Genomic DNA, 25,203 nt, shown 5'->3' on the forward strand with positions numbered 1-25,203 from the left:
TTTCATTTTTTATATTATGTTCTCATGGAATGGTAAAGAGCTGGTTCATCCAATATGCACGGTGGGTACTTTACGTTGTACTTTCTATTTTTCACTAAAACTATACATGCTAATGACAAGTATTGTTGTACAGAATGTTATCGACCTGAGGAAGAATTTTTTGGTACGCTTGCTCAAGTACCATCAAAATAAAGCAGTCAAAAATATTCCATACATTGTACGACATACTCTAAGGAGTATCGAGGAGGATATTTATTTAATATAAAGTAGTTAATTATTGGAGTACTTATTGCATATTCAAACGATGACAAATACATGGTTGTTAAATATATTTCAGACGGGTTAGAATCTTATTAGTTTTTCTGAATATCTTGTGGTTTTGATACACGTGATTTTTTACAACTATTGTATTGATGCAATGTGAAAAAAAAAACCGTAGCAACGCACGGGCATTCAACTAGTTTTTTTAAAATTTGAATATGTTCAAAATACAAAAATGTTTAAATTTTAAAAATGTTCACATTTTAAAAGTTTCGAACTTGGGAAACATTCTAATTTGAAAGTGTGCGAATTTAAAAAAAATGTTCAATTTTGAAACTGTTCACATTTTAAAAAAGTTCAGATTTGAAAAATGTTCGAATTCGAAAATATTCAATTTTTTATAAACTGTTCAAAATTTAAAAAATCAGATTTAAAAAGACAAAAAAAAACAGAAACCGGAGAAACCAGGGAACCCAAATGGAAATCAGAAAACCATGGAAAACCGAGCTGGAAAGTTCTAGAATATTCAGAAAACCGAAAACCAGAACACAGAGTTTCTTACTGGGCTGGCCCATCTAAATCGCCTACGACAGCTCAAGTGGAAGTTACTGGGCCAGAAGCCTCATCCATCCTTCTCATCATTTCCTCTCGTTTTATCGCCTCAAAAGAACCCACATCACCCACTCATCTCCTTTCCTCCGCCATCGTCCCCGCGCCACCATGGCCACGGCGACACCGCAGAAATGCTGCCTTCCCGCCCCCTCGCGGCCTCCTCCCATCTCCGCTCCCCTCCGCCTTCGCTACCTCACCATAGGAGCCTCCTCCTTCCACTTTCGGGGGCGCCGCACGGCAACGGCAAGGAGAGGAAGAACTGCCTTTGTCTTGTCCCCAAGGTAGCAAATTAGCGCCTCCCTATGGCAAAGGATACAACCACTGGGCTTGTGTTCTTTAATTTGGATTGGGTTCTCTTCTCTTGTGTTCGTGTAGGTGTACGTTGGAGACGGCTGGCCCAGCCTTTGATCCTCTGGGGCTCTACAAGGAGGACTCTTCCAGCTCTGATTATCAGTCTCCCTTGTCGACATTCTTCGGCATCCTGTCTCCGGTGTTCGGGAGCTCCAGTGGCTCCAGGAAGGACAAGTCATCCTATGGCCGAGGAGCAGCAGGTTGCAATTCGAAAATAATCCCTTCCCCACCTATCTAGTCGTAGTAGGAGTATTATTTATGGCAAAAGTAATCTATTATTGGTTGGGCAATGCTTTAGATGGATCTGTGTATGTGTTTATGTATGCATTATTAATTATATGCTACTACCATACAAGTATGTTACTTTTCACACATGCTATCTTAGTTTAGTTGATGAAAAAGTGTCACTCCACTGCTTGTGATATTTGGTCAAACTTAGTAAGCTTTGATTTTGACTATATTTTATGCCTATGTTTTTTTAACCACTGTATTAATAGTATTTAACAGCTAATTTGCCGCTCGAGTTCACTTTAGTTTATTCAGTTATATCTATATAATGCACTTTAATCCAATTTGAGCAGCTGCAATGGAGGATAGTACTATTGACATTGGTGACTTCTTCAAGGGCCCTCTACCTGGGAAGTTTCTGAAGCTCCTTGGTTTTTTGGCCTTGTCTCGACTTGGTGTGTATATACCTTTGGGTGGAGTGAACCGGGAAGCTTTTGCTGGTAATCTTGACCAGAACAGTCTGCTGGGCACTTTAGATTCTTTTTCTGGTGGAGGCATTGGCCGGCTTGGAATATGCTCCCTTGGCATTGTTCCATTTATCAATGCACAGATTGTGTTTCAGCTTCTTGCTCAGCTTTATCCAAAATTGCAAGATCTTCAGAAAAAAGAAGGGGAGGCAGGTAGAAAGAAGATCCTTCAGTACACAAGATATGCATCGGTTGGTTTCGCAATTGTCCAGGTTAGATTCTTGGAATATCTGAGCAGTTCTTGGATATTTTTGTCAAGATAACTTTTTGACTAGTTTAAATTACAAGAGCAGCTGCTGGATTTTTTTTTATGTCAATATACTTGATTCAGAAACGTGCCAAAGAGCGCTGCCTGGATACATGCAAGTTCCTTGTTCAGTTGTTTGGTACATCAGGTTTCCACGGTTCCATGGGGGCACCTATTGTCTTGTGTATGACTTACTCTTGTTTGGACAAATGAACATACAGCTCTGTATTGTTTTGTGATCACATGCTATATTAATTGACAATGCTACTTAACAGAATACCATGTTTAGCAGTTTGGATTTTGTTAAACATGCCACACAATTTGACCATATTTCTTGCACTATCAAGGAATTTGACACTTTCATATTTTTTTTTTTGAAATTATACATTTTATGTGCATCGTTGACATATATTCGGCATGGCAAAGAAAATTTAGAACACTAACAGAAATTGTTTCCTGATGCTGAGATGCACATGTGCTTCATGTTAGTAACTATGCTGTTGAAGATCACAAATAACAAAAAAAACATTTCTGGTATTAGTGAATTAAGATTGAAGCTTCTGTTGTCAATAATTTGGGAGAATGCTATATTGTTGTATCTATGTTGCATTTTAAAATTTTAATACACTAGTATTGCAGAGTTATTGATTATGAAGGTATAATTTCATTTTTGAATGTAAGTTGTAATTGTTTTGTAATCTTCCCGACCGCTTCAAATATAATCTGTACTTTTTGCTAGGCTATTGGACAAGTTCTTTTTCTCCGTCCTTATGTTAATGACTTCAGCACAGAATGGGTACTAACATCTGTGACACTATTGACACTGGGATCGGTCTTTACAACTTTCCTTGGTGAAACAATATCTGAGTTGAAACTCGGGAATGGAACGTCTCTTCTTATATTTACAAGTATAATATCGTATTTGCCTGCATCATTCGGAAGGACAGTCGCGGAGGGATTTCAAGCGGGGAATTATGTTGGACTTCTCACAATCATATTATCATTCTTTTTTTTAGTTCTTGGGATTGTCTATGTCCAGGTGAGCAAGTATACATTACTTTTCAAGCTGCATATAAATTTATTTGCGTATGCTATTTTCATAGTTCAGAATATTTGTGTGGTTTTAGGAAGCTGAGAGAAAAATACCATTGAACTATGCTTCTCGATACAGCAGCCGAGCTGGAGGGCCCCAACGTTCTGCATATCTACCTTTCAAGGTTTGGCTTCCTTCTACACATATGGATTGATTTTGTTTGTCTCTTGCTACAGCAGTTGCAGTTAGGAAATTGTCAATTGTTTCAAAGCTTTAACTCGATTTCTTAGTACTGTCCTGAGACGTATATGATTTTCTGGAGAATATGCAAACAAAGTGTTTGCACATCTTTTCATTAAGAGGAGAAGCAAGACCATAATCACAAGAATTCAGATATGCAGTACATTCACCACATGCGCACAAAACAATACTTTGGAACACAAGGACCCTCTAGTCTATTCTTAAGGCAGCTCTTACAATATATGTGTATGCATTATGGCGATCTGTGGGAGGTGTCTGTTGAGGTACGCTGACTCAGCGAGGTCTTCGTGAGGGTTTGATAGGTGTAACGAAAAACACTATGCTCCATTACTATAGTCTGATGGATATTTTACAAGGTTAACATTTTTGGGTCAAAAAGTCGAAACTTACCTTCAATCAGCGTTAATTGCATGGAGGGACCCTTGAGTTATCTTATGCAATAAGTTATCTTATGCAATAAGTAATGGCATATCAATAAAAGGGAACTCCCAATCATAACACCACCTTGCCAACGGACTCGAAGGCGTGAGATCTAGCAATTGATAGAAGGATACAACGGGCGGAGAGATGAAAAGTGGGGAAGAGGATGATCTCGATCAATTTGTTCATTCAAAGTTTTGCCGAATACAGAAGGCACACCCCTCTGGCTTATAAAGCCACCCACACACGCTTAACTTAACTCATGCACACGCCAACGTTATCTCCTGCGGCCCACACTTGATGGCGCCTTTCCCACTTACTTCTTAACCGGCTAGTCGTTCTCTTCATTTTTTCATATTTGTTCTAATGACTCAGTTCAGCACATTAAGTTTAGATTTGAACTCCTATATAATTTGTTAGTCGCTTTATGTTAATCGGTTTCCCCAAACCTTTGTGATTAGAGATGCAAGTGGGTCAATATTAGGGTACCCTCTTTATTGTAAAAAGTTGAACTAACTTTTGCAAAATGATGATGTCATCAGAAAAGTTAGTTCATTTTGTTGAACTAAAGAGGGTAGAGGGCACCCTAATATTGGCCCACTTGCCTCTATATTTGTGATGTTTGAGATGAAAATTTTGAAATCTCAAAACATTTTCTAACTGTCGCATGCATTAGAAGAAAAAGGAAAAAAAGGAGACCAGAGGGGGAGGGACCCCTCAGTATCAAGGAAGCAACAAACTTGGTTGCAATACTTAGGCCCCCTGGGGAGTTGAACCTGTTCCATGCATGGAACTGGACCACATGCGCATAACAATGGTAGTGAATACATGAACCAACAAAGACTTGGAGCATGTTGGACTGTGCAAAACATCTATTTATTTCTTCATTAGCAAATGAATAAGATCAAACACTAGTACTCACGATTCTTCTAACCTCTGTTCTGTCTTTCATACTCACTGTTTTCCTGATGTTCACTTGTTTTATCACTTACCTATCAAATTATGGAAGGAAGTAGTACTAACTTCAGTTCCATTATGAGCAGGTCAATAGTTCCGGTGTCATGCCTATCATATTTTCTACATCTTCATTGGCTTTACCTGCTACTTTGGCACGGTTCACTGGTTTAGAAATTCTTAAAAAAGCTGCGATAGCCCTAACTCCAGGAGGTAAACTGAGAGGTTTTCTAGTTTATTTTGCAACTGATATTTAGTTTAGGGAGAATTGGAATGCCATAAAGTACCTATTGATTATGATTAATCTCATTCTGTTAAATATCTGCTGCAGGTTCTTTCTATCTTCCAACTAATGTGATGCTTATAGCCTTTTTCAATTACTACTACACTTTTCTTCAATTGGATCCTGATGATCTTAGTGAGCAATTGAAGCGGCAAGGTGCTTCAATACCGCTTGTGCGGCCAGGAAAAAATACAGCTGCCTTTATTAAAACAGTGAGTTGTTACTCTTTCATCACAAAAGATGCATTTTCTTTGTCTAAATTTTGGAATAGTGCATGACTGCATATACTGTGTGCATAAGCTCCAACTCATTTGCTCATTCTTGTAATGTGGTAGCTTTAACATTAGGCTAACCTAATATGCGCAATGGCTTTGTGGGAAAGAGTTGTCGACAACCGCCTACTCTTATTCTTGTAATCTTATAAGTGTTAGTTGCTCGGGTACCATATTCAACATGTGGCAAGGATAGTGTCCATAACACACTGTAAACCTTTTATAAATCACTACGCTTTTTGAGCGAGCGAGCGAAGCCTTCCTGGAGCTTCCCCCTTCCCTCACCCGAGAATTGCATTTCCGCTTCAGCTTCCCCGGGCTTTCTTGAGCAGATTAGACTAAAGAAAAAGATTAAAGAATAATGTTTTTTATCCGGATTGTTTCCTCCAAGTGCTCTCAACCTCAGTGTTAGACCACTACCTTCTCTTACCTCCAATCTGCTGATCATGTGAAGCTGTGTGCAGATTCCACTTCAAGAATTTTTGGCTGAAGTTACATGGTTTCCTTGCGGCGGTTGAGGCTCACTGAACTTGTCATATTGATGTTGTTGATCACTTGATCCTGTCTGCCGTATTGCCACCTCCTGTCATTTGAAACACTGCAAACACCCTGCAGGGTTCGAGCCACAAGTCCTTTTTTTACCAAAGCCACAGCCCCTTTTTCTTATGAAGCCATAGGTACTTTTGGGTAGATTTATCTATATTCTTGGTGAACGAGGAGCTTGTTTTCTGACTTAATAAGGCACAGGAGGATATGCTGCTCTCTGATGCAGAGTTCAACCTCCGGACGTCCCTTAAGTGCAAATGTTTGGGGCTTTCATTCATTTGAACGGACAGGGCGAGGTGGCACTCTCAGATCCATTGGTTGCAACAATGTGACGTTTCCACTACATCCTTCAACCAATTTGCTATTCACAGCAGTCGCAAAACATGATACCCGCCCTCAAGGATGGTGATTGCACAGTCATTTAGCACGAGAAGAAGGCTCAGCTACTCTTCGAGTACCACAATGGGTTTGGTGTTATTCTGAGCCATGAGTATGAAGGATTTGTGGTAAGGAAAAAAACATCAGCCAGGAAGAAGACACGATTTGCCAACTTTGCAGAATACTGTAGGCTGGGAATAGAAACACATCCTCCTTTCTAGAAATAAGAGTAGTGTCTAACCCGGATCCAGAGCATGAGGTTTTCCACCAAGATTGGCATGGTAAGCGTGCCAGACTGACCCAAGAGGTATCCTGCAGGCTCTGGGCAAAAGTTCCGGTGGCACCGACCTAAGACTTGATTGTTGTTCAAAGGAACAGGGCAATGGACTTCATCGGCATGTCATCAATCCAGTGGCCCATCCAGAAAAGGGTCAGCTGCTCAACTGCGAACCACCGCCTTGGAGGCAGCATGAAACATCTCCTGGATAGCCCTCTCATGCTGCATTGGGAGACTGACCCAGGTTATGGATGGGTCCATGCAATGCAGAAAGCATACCCAGGAGCCTGAGCTCGAGGAAGCTAAGACCTCCATATTCAAAGGGGGCATACACTCTTCCCCATGCTTCAAGACAATGGCCTCTCATGACCACATCCGTGCCATGCCAAATGAAGGTTCTATGACACCTGTCGGTTGCTTTGACCAGCCATGGCGATATCGCAAGTGACAGCATATGGTAACGGAATTGGGGACATGACCATCTTTGCGAGTACCAGTCGACCCCCTTTGGTGAGCATGAGGGCATCTCCAACGGGGCGACGCAAACGGACGCTGAGCGACCGTTTTTGTCCGCCGGGCCGAAAAATGCGTCGGTCCCTGCTCCAGCGGGGCGAGGCAAAGTGACTGGGCCGTCCGCGGCGATACAAACCTGGCCCAAATATGCGCCTCGGATGCGTCTCTGCGGACGTTGCGCGGACACGCAAAGTGTCCGCTCGCGTCTGGCGGACGTTTCGTCGGGTCCACATGGCAGCGACCCTGCGTTGATGCGTCTTCTCAGGTGCGCCAGCGATGGCGCCGCTGCGTCGCTTCGGCAGTCTGCGCCACGTTAATGGCGATGCCTCGCCTGCCGAGCGGCCGCCGCCCAACGCCGCCAACGCAGTAATGGCGACGCCACGCGTCCCGCGGCTGTCGCCTGCCTCCGGCCTATATAAAGAGGGCGCGCTCTCTTCTTCATCCACTCCACACAAACCCTAGCCGCCACAAGCTCCACCGTAGCGCCTCCTAGCTCTTCCTGCGACGCAGCCAGGCCCGCGAGGAAGTCCATGGCGGGTCCTGGTGGCCGGCGAGGCGGTCGAGGCCGTGGGCCTAGGCGCCCCGGGGCCGGGGCCGCCGTGGTGGAGCAGCTACGGCCCCACGGTCGCCGTCGCCTGTGCCCTCCTCGTCTTCGCAGGAGGAGCGCTGCTTCGAGTTCCTCCTTCGTATCGATGACGACCCACTCGGCATCAAGCGGCTCCCGGACAAGTTCATTGATGGTGTCGAGTTGACGCACTTGCAGCTACGGGAAGCCAGCTGCAACTTCTGCCGGTGGCCTGTCGAGGTCTTGTTCGACGGGCAGGGCAAGATGTACCTGCACACAGGGTGGGACAAGTTTGCCCGCGACCTCGCGCTCGAGCCCGGCTGCCAGCTCACCTTCCTCTACGAGGGGGACGGCAAGATGATCGTCAAGGTGTTTGACGACACAGCCTGCCGCAGGCACTACCACACCGGCGAATCCGGCTTGGACACCGATAGTTAAAACTTAGAGTGTTCTTTCTTTGCAGCGAATATGACTACAGGCCAGTTGAAGCTAGTAGTGAAGGTTTTTGGTTGTTCTTCCTCGAAAGAACCAACAGGGGTACCGTCACCAGCTGGACCTGGGAGTGCCTGAGATTTTCTTTCTTGGCAGCGAACATACGGAACCAACACTACTGGCTTTCCCGTTTTACAATGTTTTTATTTGTGTCAACCATGGTTCAAACTATGTATTAGTTTGGGTAAACCATGTTCCCAATTATGTATTAGTTTGTGTAAAACCATGTTCCAATATGTAATGTTTGGAACTATGTTTAAATGGAGAAGAGAAAAAAAACAAGTAGAAAAAAAAAATGCGTCGCCCCGCTGGAGCCACCCCGAGAGGCAAACGCGCGCGCGGACAAAAACGGTCATTTTCGCGTCCGCGGGGCGACGCAAACGGATGCTCGCGGACAATTAAATGCGTCGTCCGTTGGAGATGCCCTGATAGCTTTCCAGTTAGGGCATCTCCAACCGGGCGACCCAAACGGACGCGCTGGGCCGTCCGTTTTGGGCCGTTTGGGTGGCCGAACGGACACCCGGACAGCGCCCCGCGTCCGCGTGTCCGTTTGGGTCGCACGCTGCGCCCAACGCGCGGACGCACCGCATATGAAAATAAAAATGGAAAACAGCCAAAAATAAAATTAAACTAGTGGGTAATTAAACTTAGCCCTATTTTGGGCAATTTTTACACAAAAGAAAGCCCTATATGGGCTTTAAACTAAAAAAAAAAAAGAAACCCTAGACAGGGTTTGCGAGCACGGTGGCCGCCGGCGATACTACCCCCGGTAGTACTCGTCATCGTCGGCGTCGATGACGACGACGCCCCCGGCGGCGACGCGCCGTTCCGGCTCGACACGCCGGAGGGCACCGGGACTCCGGCCGGGGCTCCCACCGCGCCCTTTCCCGAGCGGAGTGCGCGTTCGGCGGGCTCGCCGGCCTGCGCAGCCGTGCCCTCCGCGCGGACTCCGTCGGAGCTGCTCCTCCGCTGCGGCCTCGCGTGGTCGGCGCTCCTCCTCCGCCGGGCGCGCGGCCCGGCGCCTCCTCCTCCTCCCGGAGCGCCGCCGACGCGTAGCCTCCTCCCCGACGGCGCGCCGGCTCGAGGAAGGCCCACGCGTCCGCCTCGGGCGTCCTCCCGGGCCTTCCCGGCCGCCTCTCCGCGGCGCGGAGGTGCGCAGCGTCTCGGCGAGGTGCGGCCATTTGGCCAGCCTCGTCGAGGTCCTCGCTCGCTCGCGGGACGCCGCGAGCGCCGCCTGCAGCTCCGGGTCGTTCTCCTCCTCCCGGGGCTGCGGCTGCGGCGCAGGGTCGGGCGCGGGCTCGTTGATGTAGAGGCCGCCGGGCGGCGGCCAGCCCGCCTAGCGCGCTGTGCTCGGCTGCGCGCGAGGCCGCGCCGTCGCGGATGTGAAGCATGTGCGCCGCCGCGCATCGTGCTCCACCTCGAACCACAAGTCCCGCTTGGGACTTGCGTCGCCTTACGCGGGGTCCTGCCGGAGGTCCGCCGGCAGCCGAGCGCGGCGCCTCCGGATCTCGGCGTAGCGGGCGCGGCTCGACGCCGGGATGGGCGGCACCGGAACCCGATCCGGGCTCGAGTGCCGGCCGTGGGGAGGTGCACGTCCCACACGGCATTGGGACGCCGGCGTCCCGAACATCCGCGCCACCGCTACGGTGACGTAGATCCGCTCGCGTCCGGGAGGCGCCGGCGGCCCCATTGCGAACGCCGGCGGCGCGACTTGCCGGGCTGCTGCCGGCCTCGTGGTCGTTGGCGGAAGGCTCGAACTCGCGCTTCGGGGCCATGGCGGCGCGGAAGCTTCGAGCTCGCGCGTGCGGCCGGAGTGGAAAGTGGGGACTGGATAGGGACCGTCCCTTCCCCAGTCCACATTTAATAGGACTGGGGCACCGACAGGTGGGCCAGCCACGCGGACAGGGCGGACACGCGAGGACGCCGCGTGCCATCCGCGGCCACGCAAACCCGGCCCAGATTTGGGCCGGGTTTGCGTCGTTCCGGACGCCGCGGCCGTCCGCTTTTGCGGTGCGTCCCCGCGTTGGGCCGGGTTTTTGTCCGGCTGGACCCATCCGGACGCGCGGGCGCGGGATGGGTCGCCCCGTTGGAGATGCCCTTAGGGAGCATCACTACCACCTTGTTCGTGTAGAGTCTCCAAGTCTTGCTTGCGCATCTTCTGGAATGACCAATGAAAACAAAGGTAGTTGCATCAGAAATGCTTGACAACACAAGGGAACTCCGACAGGGAAAGCGGGGTCTTATCCTTGGGGCAACAGATGCGAGTGAAGGCACACTTCTCACATTTATGCGCAGCCCCGACAACACACCAAAGACGTTCATGACAGAATTGACCGTGTCCAAATCCTTCCTAGTGGGGAAAACATGAACATCACCACATTGCAGATTCGGTGCTGAATGCTGACATGACCAATTGGCTCAAACAGCCTGAGCTCATCCACCTTCTTCATTGGGGGGGGGAGCACCTCCATAGTGAGAATAAAAAGCATCGGAGAGAGTGGATCCCCGTGCCTCAAGCCTTGGCCATGCCATAACTTTTGCCTCAGGACATTATTGAGCACTGGCGAATCTAGGACAAAATCAGTGGGGTGCCAAGATTAAAATTTCCCCTTTTATGCTTTGTATGTAGCCACTATTAGTCCAAATACTACTAGGTAAGAGAAGTTTTATACTTTTAGAGGAAGTGCCATGGCACCTGGCACCCCCGCTAGATATGCCACTACTATTGAGGAGGATACATGCATAACTGATTAGGAGGATGGCGATCCAGTTCCTTCCTCCAAAATTGGCTGAACCCCAAATGGGAGAGCACATCAAAGAGAAAGGGCCACGGCACAATATCAAAGGCTCAGGCTGTGTCCACCTTACATAGCAACCTCAGCAACTTCTTTGCGTGTAATACCTTAGCAGCGAGTTGTACATAAGAAATTGTTGTGGATACGATGCCCCTCGAGAATGCGCTTTAGTTCACACAGAACAAGAATTTGAAATCCTGCAACAATCTCAACAAGAGAATCGAGAACAAACTTGGCAACATTGTGAAGGAGGCTAGTATGCCAGAAGTCCGTAACCTCTTGAGCATCACCATCTTTTCCACGAAAGTGATGATCGGCTGGTTATGGACCTTGAGAAGTTCTGCCTTGATTATGGACCAGGTAACTTTGAAGAATCAGTCTGATAAGCCATCTGAGCCTGGAGCTCGGTCATTCAGTGTATCCATAATCGCCCAGCCCACAGCCACGGCCTCCTCAGAGAAAGGAACCCCGAGGTGGTGTAAATTGTGGCGCTTCAGCCCAATAAAGTTGAGTGGAAGGGCAAGGAATCATTGAAGTGTCGGTTCTTACTGTAGCTTGCCCTACAACACTGCTGCTGGACGGTGGATAGATTTGAGTGCCACCATTCGCAAGTCACACGATCTGCGCTGTTTCCCCCCTTTGAGCAGGATGGCAGAGCACCCCTTTATCAGGGGCCTGTGGTCGAGACAGCTTTGGAGCCTCATTCTTCGTTGCACTGGGCATGGTGATAGAACACCTAACGTACAGCTGAAGTGATGACGAAGACTTCGGCTCAATGGTTGCTTTGGTAGCATGGTCAATTCGGCGTTAGATGAATGAATGGATCATCCAAGTGGTGAGCAATGATCTGATTGCTGTTGTGGACAGTGCCAAGGCAGAGGTTCAGCGCTGGCGCTTCTCCTTTCACCATCGGTTGTGTGAGCAGCTGTGAGGCCTGGATTAGTTTGCGTTTGTGGTTGCTGGGCTGGTTGTGTGAACAGCTTGGACATGCGGTAGCTTGTTCCATGGCCCAAACTCTTGTGTCTATGTTGCTTTCCACATGATGAAAATATATGCAAACGCTTGTTTGCGTATTCTTTAATAAATCACTACAAGGACCTGTTGTCTGCTCTTTAGATAGGTTCTTGTGAAGCTCACCTGCACTTGTCTTTCCAGTGACTTTTTTTATTCTGTTTTCATATCTAGCATAAATTTATGATTTATTTGTTCACTTGCAAAACTAGTGGGAGATACAGCTTAATATTTGAAACTCATTCGTAGCTTGGACTAATCAAGAAACAAATGTTCCATATCCTATCCATACTGGCCAGTCGAATGCTAGTCCTTGCTATGAATCTGGGTATAATCGGCTGATTCAGAACCCAGTATAAGATGATAAATGCTACGTACTTTATAAACGATACTTTTATCCTTCTAGATTATTCGTATTCATAAATTTATTATTGCACCGGTCTCAGATCTAAAGGTCTGGAGGAGCCTAGACGTGCATATTCAAACAATTGGATAGCATTTCTCACTTTAACTAGGAAAACTGTACTACTTATAATTTTGGAGATCAGTACATTTCTCACTTTAAGTAGGAAACCTGTACTACATATAGTTTTGGACATCAATACATTTCTCATTTTAAGTAGGAAAACTGTACTAATAGTTTTGGAGATCAGTAGGCCTTACGCCTGAACTGATACTGATATTGAAATGTCTAGTTCCCCTACTTCACAAAACTAGTTATTATGCATAATGCATGTGAGAAAGCATGTTGTACTCTGCCCATACACTGGTTTTGGAAATTTTGATCTTAGAAGTCCAATTTTGATTAGAAATCTAGTCAACTGAAGCACAACCAGTACTGCAAATGAAATCCATTGTGATGCCACCCACCATATCTCAGATATGTCTTGCACTAAAAAGATTTTATCTAATTGCAGGTTCTTAGTCGTATCTCTGTCCTAGGATCTGCCTTTCTGGCTGTACTAGCTGCTGGACCATCTGTGGTCGAACAAATCTCTCACTTGACAGCATTTCGGGGATTCGCTGGTACATCAGTGCTTATCCTTGTTGGATGTGCAACCGACACTGCTCGGAAAGTTCAGGCAGAAATAATTTCTCAGAAATATAAGAACATCGAGTTCTATGATGTCAAAAGTTCTGACCAATAATTGATCTCACTGATCATTCTTGAACGTGTACTTCAATGTTATCTCGTATAAATGATTGTTGTATCTTTTGGTAGCATTTCATTTTATTTGTTGTCCTTTTCTTCTTCTGTGTATACCACTTAGATCTCTTCTAGAGGATCAGGGTTCAGAAAGCATGCATCAATATGTAAAAAGATGCTCAAATGTTTAAGCTGTGGAAGCTACATCTCATGGATATTTCTGTTGTGGAGTGATTTGATGTCATCTCTATACCCCGGAAAAGGGATTTGTTAACTTTCTTTCATATTGCTTCTTAAAATTTAAAAATCAAAGTGTTGGTTGAGTGATCAACGTGTCAGTAGAGAGGCTGAGGAGATAGGAAAATGTTCTTTAACTTGACTCAATTATTTCATTTTTGGTGTGTATGCTACTATTGCAACTCCAAATAAGCTGGCATATTGGCATGCCAGTTTACGCATGTGCGCACATTTTGTTCTCACCTTGTTTATGTAGATACATCTCTTTCCATTTGTTTGTTTTTTTAATCTTGGAGTTTCATTGGAACTGCTCATTTTTTATTATTATCTCAATACCCATGTTTGACACAAGCCAACCTTGTTTATCTCATTATATTTTACTCATCATGTTATTTGTGGAGTTGGCCTCACCTTCTGTAAGATTCTTCTTGTCTGTAACATATGTAAGCACAGGTAACACTAAACCAACATAAGCATGGGAGCACTATTTATGAATAGAATTCCCAGTATCTGAGCTATAGTAGTCATACAGAGGCTAACATCACAATTTGATGTTTAGGCAGTAAGTTAACTAGCAGGTTTACTACTTACATCCTTTGATTATATGAATGCAGAGTACGTGTTACTCCAGAGATCATATTCTTAGAAATCAGGCTCCTCAGGCTGTTCCATCTGTGCGCTCAGACCTACTTGGGGCATCTTTTGACAGTTCTGGTGCCTCTGCCATGCAGATTGGATGAAGCGCCCTGCCCATGTCCTCCATTGGTATGAGTAGACCTGGAATGTGCGCTGCAAGTTCTTCCGATGCATCATTCTGAATGTCCTGGCCACAAACTTCAGGTCATCAGCTTTGCGGGAGAATGTCTCCAGTTCAGCTATTGTTTTAGCAGTTCGTGCTGATGTTGGACAGCTGACCCCAGAGCTGGGAAGTAATTCCTATTTAAGCAACTATTCACTACAGAAATCGCCTGGTCCTAGGATGATGATGTTGAAGAAATCATTCCTGCCACCATCTGTCGTGGAACTCTCCAGCTTTTGCATGGATAACGAAGAGCATGACCTCTAATTCTAAAGGATCTCCCTACCGATATTGTAGGTGCCTTAAGTATAAAGGAAGTAGGACATGCGCTCACAGATAGCATTGTGTAGTTGTTGGTTCATTGCAGAAAAGAATGGAATCTAAAATTTCGTATGAAGATACCTTATGTTTTGCATTATGTTAGATTGCCTCTTCACTGTTGTTCTATAATGTTAACATTGACACTACGTAGAAAAGATGGTGGTCCTTATTGCAGGAATTATTAGGAATAATCAGGAAGCCACTTAGTCGTTGAACAAAATCAAGGCATATATGTTATTTTATGTCCTGATGAAGATCTGCTGGTAGCTTCTCAGGATCATATCATCTTCAACTCCCTTTGTTTCAATCCACTTGTATTTGAAGAATTTACAAATGCGATTCGGCAAATCATCAGGTATTTGATCTGTGATCCAATCCTCCATTTCCATTTGCCACATTCTCCAGTCTTCAGCATTTGTAGAAAGAGATTTCATGTCTGCAGAGAATATATTGCTGTTGTAAATAAGTAAAGTTAACAAAATGTTTTTTTGACAACTCAACTTACCTGCATGTTTCCTATTAGCGGAGCGAACAGACCAGTGCTTAGAAGGGTTACCCTATGCAAATAGGTTTTCACCAATGAAGGAAATAGTCACCAACAGATTACTGTACGTGCTGACACAAAGAGGAACATTTCTATTTATGTGAAATCATGGGAGATCTTCCACAAATAGTGCAAACAGTATGGAAGAGTTGGCAAGGACAAGTTTTTATATTGTACGACCACAATACAACAATTATTTTCTACAGGTACTGCTATACTGGAACTGTCAAAATGTATCGAGTTTGTGGTGAGATACAAATGTCAGCTGTTGGGAGTTCCCACCACATGGGAGTATAAGTATTTCACAGAGAATAATGTTGTGACCACTCTATTATTCAATTCTTCAAATGAATATGCCATAATTAATATTGACACTATTTCTATCATGCTGCAATTTATGAAGACATTTGTACTATTATCCCAATTTTGAGTGCCACTTGATGTGGCATGTTGACAGTCAAGGAACTTACAGGGTATTTTGTTCACTGGCATGTTCTCTCTAGAGCATTCTGTTTCCCAGCATGCCTTCTCCCAGACATAATGCAAGTAGATAGAACGAGTGTCAAATGCCAGCTGTTGGAGTCCCCACCATGACTTACATGCCTTGCGACCATATAAAGAACTAGGTTATAGATGGCTCGCCCCAACCAATTTTGGCAAAAAGCCCACTGTCTTCATAATGTTTATTCCTTTCAGAACTATGATATATAATCTGATGCAGATTGGACTAGTATCACGAGAAAGAAAGGGGCAGTAATATGTCTCTGAAGGTCATTGATGATACCCACATGAAAAGAATCAACATGCAGAAAAAAAAGATGACATATGTACTTTCATTATTCTGATTACAGTTGTGCAATATTGATATGAAAGAGGTCATACTTGTGGAACATGCAATTCAGCTACTATGTCAGTGAATAAGTTTGCACTGATGTATCTCTTTACAATCTTGTTAGGATCTGTAACGAGCTCGTTTTTGCCAAGCACTTCGGAGATTGGATCAGCATATGCAGTGCAGAATCCTGTGGCAATATGAACTGTGAAGAACATGTTGACAAGAGACAATAGCCAAGTGAATATGATGGCCAAATGGTGGTCCATTCTCATGCACAGCCCTCGGACCTACAAGGCTACAAACCTGTGAATCAAACGACCAAAAATCCTAATTCCATGAATCAGAGGAGGCAGGGGAGCCTTCCTGCCTCTTTGTACTATGTCAAACAATACCTACGACAAATTCTTGTACTCCTATTCCTGTGATGTCAAAAACTCAAGAGTTTTTTTTTTTTATCATGTAGGATTGACCACTCTAATCACGCGTTGTTCCTATTTCTGTATTTTGAGAATCCTGTTGAATCGAAGATGCCCATCATAGGAAAGATGATATGTGAAAAACACAATAATATTTTTTTTTTGAAACAAGGCAAAAGATTTGCCATTTTCATTGATTAAGGAGAAGATTTTAGAAGTTTTACAACCCGTCTCGGCTAAAAGCCAAGACCAAATATTACAAGCAACTACTCTCGCGGCATTACATTACTTAGAGCCTTGGCACCGGCTAGACGCCACAAATTTGCCTCATCTTTGATTTTTGTCACAAGCATAGCGATGGTGACGGACTTGTTACGGAAGACCCGAGCATTCCTTTCTTTCCAAATTTCTCAAGAGACAAGCATTGCGAGAGAGACCAAAGCTTTCCTTGATTGTCCTCTCTTGTGGATCACCTCCGCCCACCACCTTTTGACGGAGTGGAAGTCATGCTAAGTTGTTGGGTCAAGATCATCGATACCAAGCCAATTCTTTAAGTTGGACCACACCCGGATTGAGTACCGACACTTGAAAAGAAGGTGGGCTCCCGACTCTTGGTGTTGGTTGCAAAGCTTACAAAGGCCACAATTTTGCCACCCTCTCCTTGCAAGCCTATCCGCCGTCCAAACCCGGTTTTGAAGGACCAACCAAGCAAAGATCTTGCACTTCGGATGGGCCCAAGGCTTCCAAACCAACGAAGGCATCGGAGATGAAGTGAGGGCCAAGAATTGCATTTTGTAGGCCGATCTTGCCGAGTAGCTCCAAGATATTGTGTCTTGAGCTTGAGGGTCCAAATGAACATTAGCAAGTCTTTCCCAAAGCTTGTAGAATTGGGCAATGTGATCAAAGGAGAGGCCATCATGGGTATTTATTTGGGAAACCCATAAATCATTTCCTAAAGCTTTATGCACGGTGCATTTCTTCTTTTTTGAACGAGCAAAGAGAAGTGGAGCCAAATCTTTGGGTCTCATTCCATCAAGCCAAGCCGCCTCCCAAAAGAAGGCCTTCTTTCCATCTCCAATAGTTACTTTAGTGGCCGCTGCAAAGAGATCATGGTCATGAGGAGTGCATGGGTTCCCAAGCCCAACCCAAGGCTTTTCCTCGTTCTTCCATTCATGCCATAGCCACCTCAACCTAAGAGCTGCAGCAAACTTCTTGAGGTTAAGGATCCCAAGACCACCCTTCTCTTTGGGTCTACACACCATCTCCCAATTGACTTTACATTTCCCTCCGGATACCTTGTCACATGCCGACCATAGGAAAGCTCTTCTTAAGCTATCAATTTTCATGAGGACCTCCATTGGCACATCAAGCACGGTGATGAAGTAGATAACCACGCTTGTCAAGACCGCCTTGATAAGGGTGGTTCGGCCGGCCATGGTGACGTGCTTTCCAAGCCAAGGCACAAGTTTAGAGGCAACCTTGTCTTCCAAGAGTTGGAAATGAATTCTCCTTAGGCGAGTGACCGACAAGGGTAGGCCAAGGTACCTCATAGGGAAAGTAGTGCGAGTAGCCGGGAAGGCTTGGAGGATGTCGTCAAGGTCTATGTCATCGCAACGAATGGGAGCCACTTGGCTTTTGGCACAACTGGTGACAAGGCCGGTTACATCCCCAAAGTGATGTAGCGTAGCGGCCAAGAAGTCAATGTTATTTTTATTGGGAGTGACAAAGATGGCCGTGTCATCGGCAAATAAGGAGGTTCTAATCGTGGGCACTCTTCCCCGGAGTCTATGGAGGTGGCCTTGCTCGGTTGCTTTACGGAGAATGTGGTGGAGAGGGTCAATGGCCATCACAAAGAGGAGAGAATCACGTGAATAGAAGATGCCCATAATAGTACAGTAAAATATGTACTCCCTCCGTTCACAACTACCTCGCATTTTAGGTTTAGTCTAAGTCAAACTTTGTAAATTTTCACCAAATATGTAGGAAAAAATATCAGCATCTAAATCTATTATATTGGGATCATCATAAAATATATTTTCAACTTTACATTGATTTTAACTAAACCTAGAATCACGAGGTTTATGGGCTAATGCGTTTAATTCACATGAATATTAAATGTAGAGAGCCCTAATAAAGACAATCCATAGAAGTTACTCCCTCCGTTCCTTTTTAATTGACTCGAATTTAGTACAAACTTGTACTAAATCCGAGTCAATTAAAAAAGAACGGAGGGAGTAGAACACAAGCGAAAGTACAATTGTCGTCATGTCACTAAATACCTTTGCATAACGTCTAAAAATACCTTTGCATAAAAAGTTAAGGTTGAAACAGATCCTAGTAATCTAAGTTGTCCCTTTGGAACATAAGTCAAATAGTAGAAAAATCCTATTTTTTTAACCATTAATTTGTATTAAATGAATTAATATGGACTCAAAATAGGAAGTCATTTCTCTTTATTTTTTTATTAATCAAAACAAGCTCTTAGTTTTGGAAATAAATTTATAATCATCTTTCTGTGATGATCTCTGGACCTAGTTTTAGGGCATTTCCACCGGGCTACCCTATTCTAGACACTGAAAGTGCTTGTTTTGCTATGTTTGGGGTGCCCCGCGGATAGACCAGAGACCCATGTCCTCCCCTGGTCCGTTTGGGGTAGTGCACCCAACATACCACCCCATTTTTCGTCTTCCCCTCACAAGGCTGCCATGAATGACACTGCGAAGTTAATGTCGTCGCTTCCCCACCCACCGCAGTGGTATCATAGATGGATAAGCCATAGAGGGTATCTCATGGCACAGAGAGGGGGTGTGACCTAGTGTACGAGATGGCGAGACACACGAGTTACCCAGGTTCAAAATCCAGGGCGGTGGTGAGCTTGCCCAAGGATGGTGTGGCCCGGTTCTACTGCTGCTGCAACCCTTTTGTTAGAAGGGATGTGGCACGCTTGACCACCTCATGGGAGGGATTCTATTGGACAATCATTGTGGCGGTGGCAATGTTGTCAAACAGGGTGCAGTAGACGAGATTATCCTCACTATCTTGGTGAGGATGGCCAATCCTTGAAGCTTCGCTCGGGTTTACTTTTTTTTAAACAGGGAAAGGTCCTGAAGGACCTAGTAGCTGCATTCCATTCCAGCGGTGGGCATACAAATTACACAGAGGTCCAAAAGAACTTGACAATAACTAATAGGACATGCAACTTTATAAAAAGGACCCCAAAACATATAGAAGAAAAGCCATCGAGTCTTTCTCCACTGCACAGCAGAGCTCTGCTTCACATCCTAGCCAGCAACTCCGTTGCCGGGGACGCACCACTTGGGACGTTGCGCTGGGAGTCGCCAGGACGAAGCAGAGAAGGGCCTCCGCAACAACATATTGCCTCGAGGTTGAAGGGCAGCCTGCACATGGCTGAGGAGGGCCGCTCAACGGCCAAGATGAGCACAGACAAGATGGATGACACCATCGTATGTCCCGAGCTTGTGAACTCCTGGAAACGTCCGCAACTTAACTTCTCCATCGTCCAGATCTGAAGCACTCACCAAAGCAAGCCTCACCGATAGCACCATCACCTTGATGGCAGCGGACTGGGGCTTGGTTGGCAAGATCCACCAGATCTGAGCCGCAACCGAGCTTTATCGGGGGGGGGGGGGTGATAGCATCGCCGGCCACATTCGGCTCCATCCTCTAGAGCGCCGCAGACAGCAACATCATCACCACCAGCCACCGGCCGTCGCTCATGAGCTCCGATGACGAGACCCCCGACGGCATCACGCCATTATCCACATGGGAAACACTAGACCTAAGCATACAACAACTACTACTACTATATACAGAGAGAAGCTGGACTCCTCTCTTCCGTCGTCTCCGGTCGACGAGGCCGCCGGAGAGAAGGGGGAGAGGAGCCAGGGGCGCGGGCATGGGAGAGACTCTCAATGGCGGGTTGGAGAGAGAGGAGAGGAAGAAATGAGAGCCCCCACGCCCGGGTTTACTGGAGTAATGAAATCGTCCAACTTGGGTGTACAGTCAGCATGAAATTGCAAATACTTTCGGATGGTCGGATCCTCCTTGCTCTTTTCGCGGCGATATCTTTCTTCCTTCTGTATGATGTTCCTAGGACGAGAATTCATTGCTTCAGCTTGAGCTAGTTGTCCACCACGTGCGTGATGTGTTGAACATAGTGTCGTCCCGCTTCGTTTAATATCTAGCACAAGTGTTCGAGCTCCTGCGGATCGGTTGTCTGAATTGGGGTGGCAAACGTCTCATAGATGTGAATGTTTTCCTCTTCCGTCGGATCTCCCACATGTTTTCTCCTATTCGGAGGGATGGACTGGCTTCCTCAATCTTCAGTCGTCGGTGTGGGTGGTGGCACCATGCTGGTATCTTCGGGAGGCGACATATCACCCTCTTTCGCGGTAATTACACATTCGCCTATCTCATGGATGGTGATGTAGACCGCCTTCTGGATGTCCTCGATGCTCTGGTGGAAGGAGTTTCCATTGGAGTCCTCATCCATCTCATCATATCCGTGATTGCTCCCGCCTTCGAAAACTCTACCCTCCATTATAGGAGTGGAAACGTTGTCATTATTATAGTCTAAGTAATCCACCTTGTCTAGCGGGTTGTCACCTCTTTTTTTGTTGTTGGCTTCATTGGATCAAAGTCGGAACCAACTTAACCAACAAAGTAGTGATGACTGGGAACCTGAACCCTTAATAGATAAACAAACCCCGATTGGTCTTCCACCTTGATCTCCGCCACATGGGCAAGAAGGGTGTTTTTTGCAGATCTAGAATTCGGTTGCATCTGCAGACAGAGTGGATCTAGATCCGCATGAACCCACGTAATCCGAGGCAGAGACGGGCGTATGGAAGCTAGAGTCGAAGCTAGGGTCGGAGCTGGTGAAGTCAATGTAGATGTGTAAACCACCGAAGGGGGCAATCATGTGTGTGATCGGGTTGGAGGAGGCCGAAACCCAAGTCACGTTAGCCGACACGATCGTCAGTTTTACCGTTTTAGAGAGCACAACCGTTGGAGATGTTGTTGGAGATATGTCTGGGAGGCAATAATAAAGTTGTTATTATCATATCTTCGTGTTTATGATGAATGTTTATTTCTCATACTATAATTATATTAACCGGAAATGCTAATACACATGTGTTTTATAAACAAACAAGAGTCACTAGTAAGCCTCTCGTTTAACTAGCTTGTTGATTAAATGGTGATTGAGGTTTCTTAATCGCGAACATTGTATGTTGGTTGATAACGGGATCATTTCATTAGGAGAATGATATGTTGACACACACCCAAAGTGAGCATAGCAATAAGATAGTGTCATTAGGTTCACTTTGTTTTTTTTTTTTGAAGGTTGAACAGTGGGGTAAAACCCCACTGCAATTTTTATTAAAATAAATAAAAGACTTTACAGTTGTAAAAGATGTATAGGGAGCAAAAGGAAAAAAGAAAAAGAAAAAGAAGAAGGAAGAAGGAAGAAGAAGAAAACAGAGAACTAAGCTAAACTAGAACTTAGAAAATAAGATGAAGCCAGGATTAGAGAACTAAGCTAAACTAGAACTTAGAAAATAAGATGAAGCCAGGATTTGACAGGAGCATCCTATTTCTTCTTCATTATGTAAGATAGCATTTGAAGCTCTTGTTTATAGACAGATTTCAAGCATTTAAAGTAGGAGGTTGATCTTCAAAGATTTTCCTATTTCTGATGATCCAAATAGCCCAAGCAGCAAGCATGATTATCTCTACTGCAAAAGGCAGGTTTAGCTTTTCTTTGATGTCATAGAAGGCCCCAAATACTGATTGCTGACTAGATCTTTGAGGGCAGATGAAATTCCAACATTGCTGGGCAAAGGGACAACACCAGAAAAGGTGTATTAAAGTTTCTTCCTGATTGCATTGCATTGTACAGTTATAAGATTGTAAATTGCAACTCTTCCTCCTTAGGAGATTCCTTGTATTTAGCCTGTCATGTCGGAGCAACCATAAAAACAATTTATGCTTTGGCTGACAGGAAGATTCCTAGATCCAAGTAAAGAACTTTGGTGCATGTTGAACTCCCATCATAAATTTGTAAGCATTAGTTGTAGAGAATTTTTTGTCCCCCAAATGTAGCTCCAAGTGTCACAGTGTTGTTCCTGGATCACAGTTTGTGCATTATCACAAACAATCTCCAATTGCTCAAACTCAGCAAAGGCTTGTTGAGATAGGGGAAGATGAAATAGGTCTTGGAGAAAATGCATCTGAAGTACTTTGCTTACATAAATATCAGTTCTTTTAGCAAAAGAGAGAAGATGTGGGAACTTGTGTTGAAGGCAAGAATCTCCCCAAAGGTCAGTCTAGAAGAAAGCAGTTTTCCCCAAAGGTTCACTTTGTTGTAGCCCACAAAGACGAAGTAACCTAATTCTTAGACCATGAGATCATGTTAATCAAGCTTCTTTATGACATCAAACGCCATGCCGTAATAGGGTGATTATAAAGGTGGCATTTGGTATTCTGAAAGTGATAGTAGAGCCTTATGGATCAAGAGCGGGATTTGTTCGTCCAAATGAAAGAAATATACTATGGGCCCTCTCAGTGAGATCACATCCAAAAAGCTTGCAAGCATATTACTAGGTCACAAGGATGTCATATCACAGAATGAGTACAGAGTACTTATCGGTAACGAGATCGAACTAGGTATAAAAGATACCAACGATTAGATCTCTGATAAGTAAATTATCGCGTGACAAAGGGAATTGGCCACGATGTTTATGGGTCATTCAATTACAAGGTCATCGATGAATATGTAGGATTTATTACAGGTCCCGTTGTTGACTATTGATCGGAGAGGTGTCTCGGCCATGTCTGGATCATTCACGAACCGTAGGTTGACACACTTAAGGTTCCTTGACACTTAGGATAGATACAGAATATCAGAGAGTACGTTGGAGATCAAATATTGTTTGGAGTCTCGGATTGGATCCAGGACATCACGAGGAGCTTCGGAATGGTCCAGAGATAAAGAAAACATATATGGTATGTTATTTTAGGGTTTCAAAAAAGTTCAGAATTTTTCACGTATCGTATTGGGAACATTATAGAAGGTTCCATAAGGGGGACCACATGTCTCATGGGCCCATGTGGATGCCACTTTATGGTAAGATAAAATTGAGATCAAATCGAGATCCTTAAAATCGAGGAGAGATGATTTGAGGGGAGGGGGGATTTTTTCCCTTGGCTGCAGTTCCCCGCCCTATAAAAGATGGGGGGTACAAGGGTGGGATGCCCTTTAACCACTTAGCCACCTCTCCCTTGTTATCGAGCCACCTCCCACAATAGCCGCTTGGCGAAGCCTATCCATGTAATTCTCCACCACCACCACACCATCGTGTTGTTGGGATTCCCCGAGGATCCACTGCTTCTGCTCTCTCGCTGTAACAAGGAGAGGACGTAGTCATTGTCAATCTTATGTGTGATCGAGTATGGAGGTGTGAGGTGACCCAGCATACCACTGCATGTTGTAGTATACAAGTCGTTGATATGTCATTCATGAAGGGGCTTCTTCACAAATATCACATCCTCAGAGTGGTACAACAGAAACATTGTAGGTCATAACACTCCTGACGTGGGCATTACCCTTCGGGTAACTGTTATTGCCCTATCCTATGCAGCCCAACTAGAGGCCCATGAAGACACTCGATGGCAAGATGGACTACTACGTCGGTGCCGAAGAAGAGTCCTTGAAGAACAAGACGAAGAGGCGGAGAATACAAGGAAAGTCTATAACTAGGGCCCTTTGTAACCTAGTCGTACCCGGACAGATCCCTCGAGACCTGGCTCCCTATATAAGGGCCAGGAGAGGGGCTGCCGAGGACACACACAATCTTAGCAATCTTAGCCACCATAAGTCCAGAGCTAGGTTCCCGTAGAACTTAGCCTCTCGACGAGATCATAGCCGAAACCTTTGGCACCCCATTGTAACTCGATATTTTCACAATCAAGATCAGACAGGCAGGATGTAAGGGTTTTACCTCATCGAGGGCCCCGAACCTGGGTAAATCGTTTTCCCCGCTTGTTTGATAACCGATGTCTCGTGTCAGCCTACAGGATTCCATCTACCCTAAGCTCCAAACGGAGGGCATTGCCGAGGAGTACCCTCGACAATTGGCGTCGTCTGTGGGAACCCTGTTGGCACAAGATCCATCATCGGCAGATCCAGCCATGTCGTCGGCAGCTTCGTCGATGCCGCCAGCATCACCAAGTTCAGGGAGTCCGATCCGATTTGGCTCCTACGAGTTCACTCCGCACAACGACTCTTCCCGTTCGACTTTCTCGGGTCTGCAAGGAAATATGGACATGACGTTCGGGAGCGTCCACTTCAACGTCAATGCGGAGGGAGTTCTTCGGTTGCTGGAGCCGTTCATCCCCATATCAGCGAGGAAATCGCCCCCGCCGGCCGCAGGATCGGTCACATCGTCATCGATTGATCTTTCGGCTGGCCTGACAGACTCGACGAGTTCGTCTCCACCGTCGGTGTCTTCAATGTCGGTTGGGTCCGATAACCCCGTATCATCGGATATGACCTCGTACTACTGCCTGAACAATGACACCAGGCACGGGTTGGGATCAAGTGACACACTGTTCATCTGCAGTGCCAGATATTCGTCGGGAGAGGATTGTGTCGACAGCGTTGTCAGGGCGACCACGTGGAAAACAGCCCATCATCAAGTCTATGCTGCCAATAACGCAGGAAACGCGGGGAACGGAGGAGGACGAGATCACACCCATCGCTCCAGTAGACGATATAACTTTGAAAACAGTGCCAGTAACAACAATAGCGATTTACACCATCGCGGAGGAAGAATGGGCAGCAGCCCGGGCAGCTCTA

General features: G+C 45.5%; 1 protein-coding gene and 1 long non-coding RNA gene across 3 annotated transcripts; both read left to right on the forward strand.

The window, feature by feature from the left end:
- The first annotated feature begins 948 nt into the window (after positions 1–948).
- On the forward strand, positions 949–13,457 carry LOC124686029 (preprotein translocase subunit SECY, chloroplastic-like). The gene is made up of 8 exons (XM_047220039.1): positions 949–1,154; positions 1,249–1,424; positions 1,806–2,191; positions 2,966–3,265; positions 3,354–3,443; positions 4,984–5,107; positions 5,226–5,389; positions 12,944–13,457. The coding sequence occupies exons 1-8, from the start codon at positions 982–984 to the stop codon at positions 13,172–13,174; spliced, it is 1,644 nt and encodes a 547-aa protein (XP_047075995.1). The 5' UTR covers positions 949–981; the 3' UTR covers positions 13,175–13,457.
- A 1,248-nt stretch (positions 13,458–14,705) lies between these two features.
- LOC124686039 lies at positions 14,706–16,360 on the forward strand. 2 transcript variants are annotated; one of them, XR_006997700.1, is made up of 3 exons: positions 14,706–14,885; positions 15,054–15,280; positions 16,031–16,360. It is a non-coding gene; the product is annotated as an uncharacterized LOC124686039 (long non-coding RNA). The 2 variants fall into 2 exon arrangements; XR_006997699.1 differs by lacking the exon at positions 16,031–16,360 and having other exon boundaries at positions 15,054–15,442.
- Positions 16,361–25,203: the final 8,843 nt, after the last annotated feature.

The sequence above is a fragment of the Lolium rigidum genome, chromosome 1 (assembly GCF_022539505.1).
Source record: "Lolium rigidum isolate FL_2022 chromosome 1, APGP_CSIRO_Lrig_0.1, whole genome shotgun sequence".
Lineage (NCBI taxonomy): Eukaryota > Viridiplantae > Streptophyta > Magnoliopsida > Poales > Poaceae > Lolium > Lolium rigidum.

Excerpts from the sequence above, each read along its gene's own strand:
- LOC124686029 (XM_047220039.1), top strand. The coding sequence starts at position 982 with ATGGCCACGGCGACACCGCAGAAATGCTGCCTTCCCGCCCCCTCGCGG. Across the intron at positions 2,192-2,965 it reads TTGGTTTCGCAATTGTCCAG|GCTATTGGACAAGTTCTTTT; the intron begins GTTAGATTCTTG and ends ACTTTTTGCTAG. Across the intron at positions 3,444-4,983 it reads CTGCATATCTACCTTTCAAG|GTCAATAGTTCCGGTGTCAT; the intron begins GTTTGGCTTCCT and ends CATTATGAGCAG.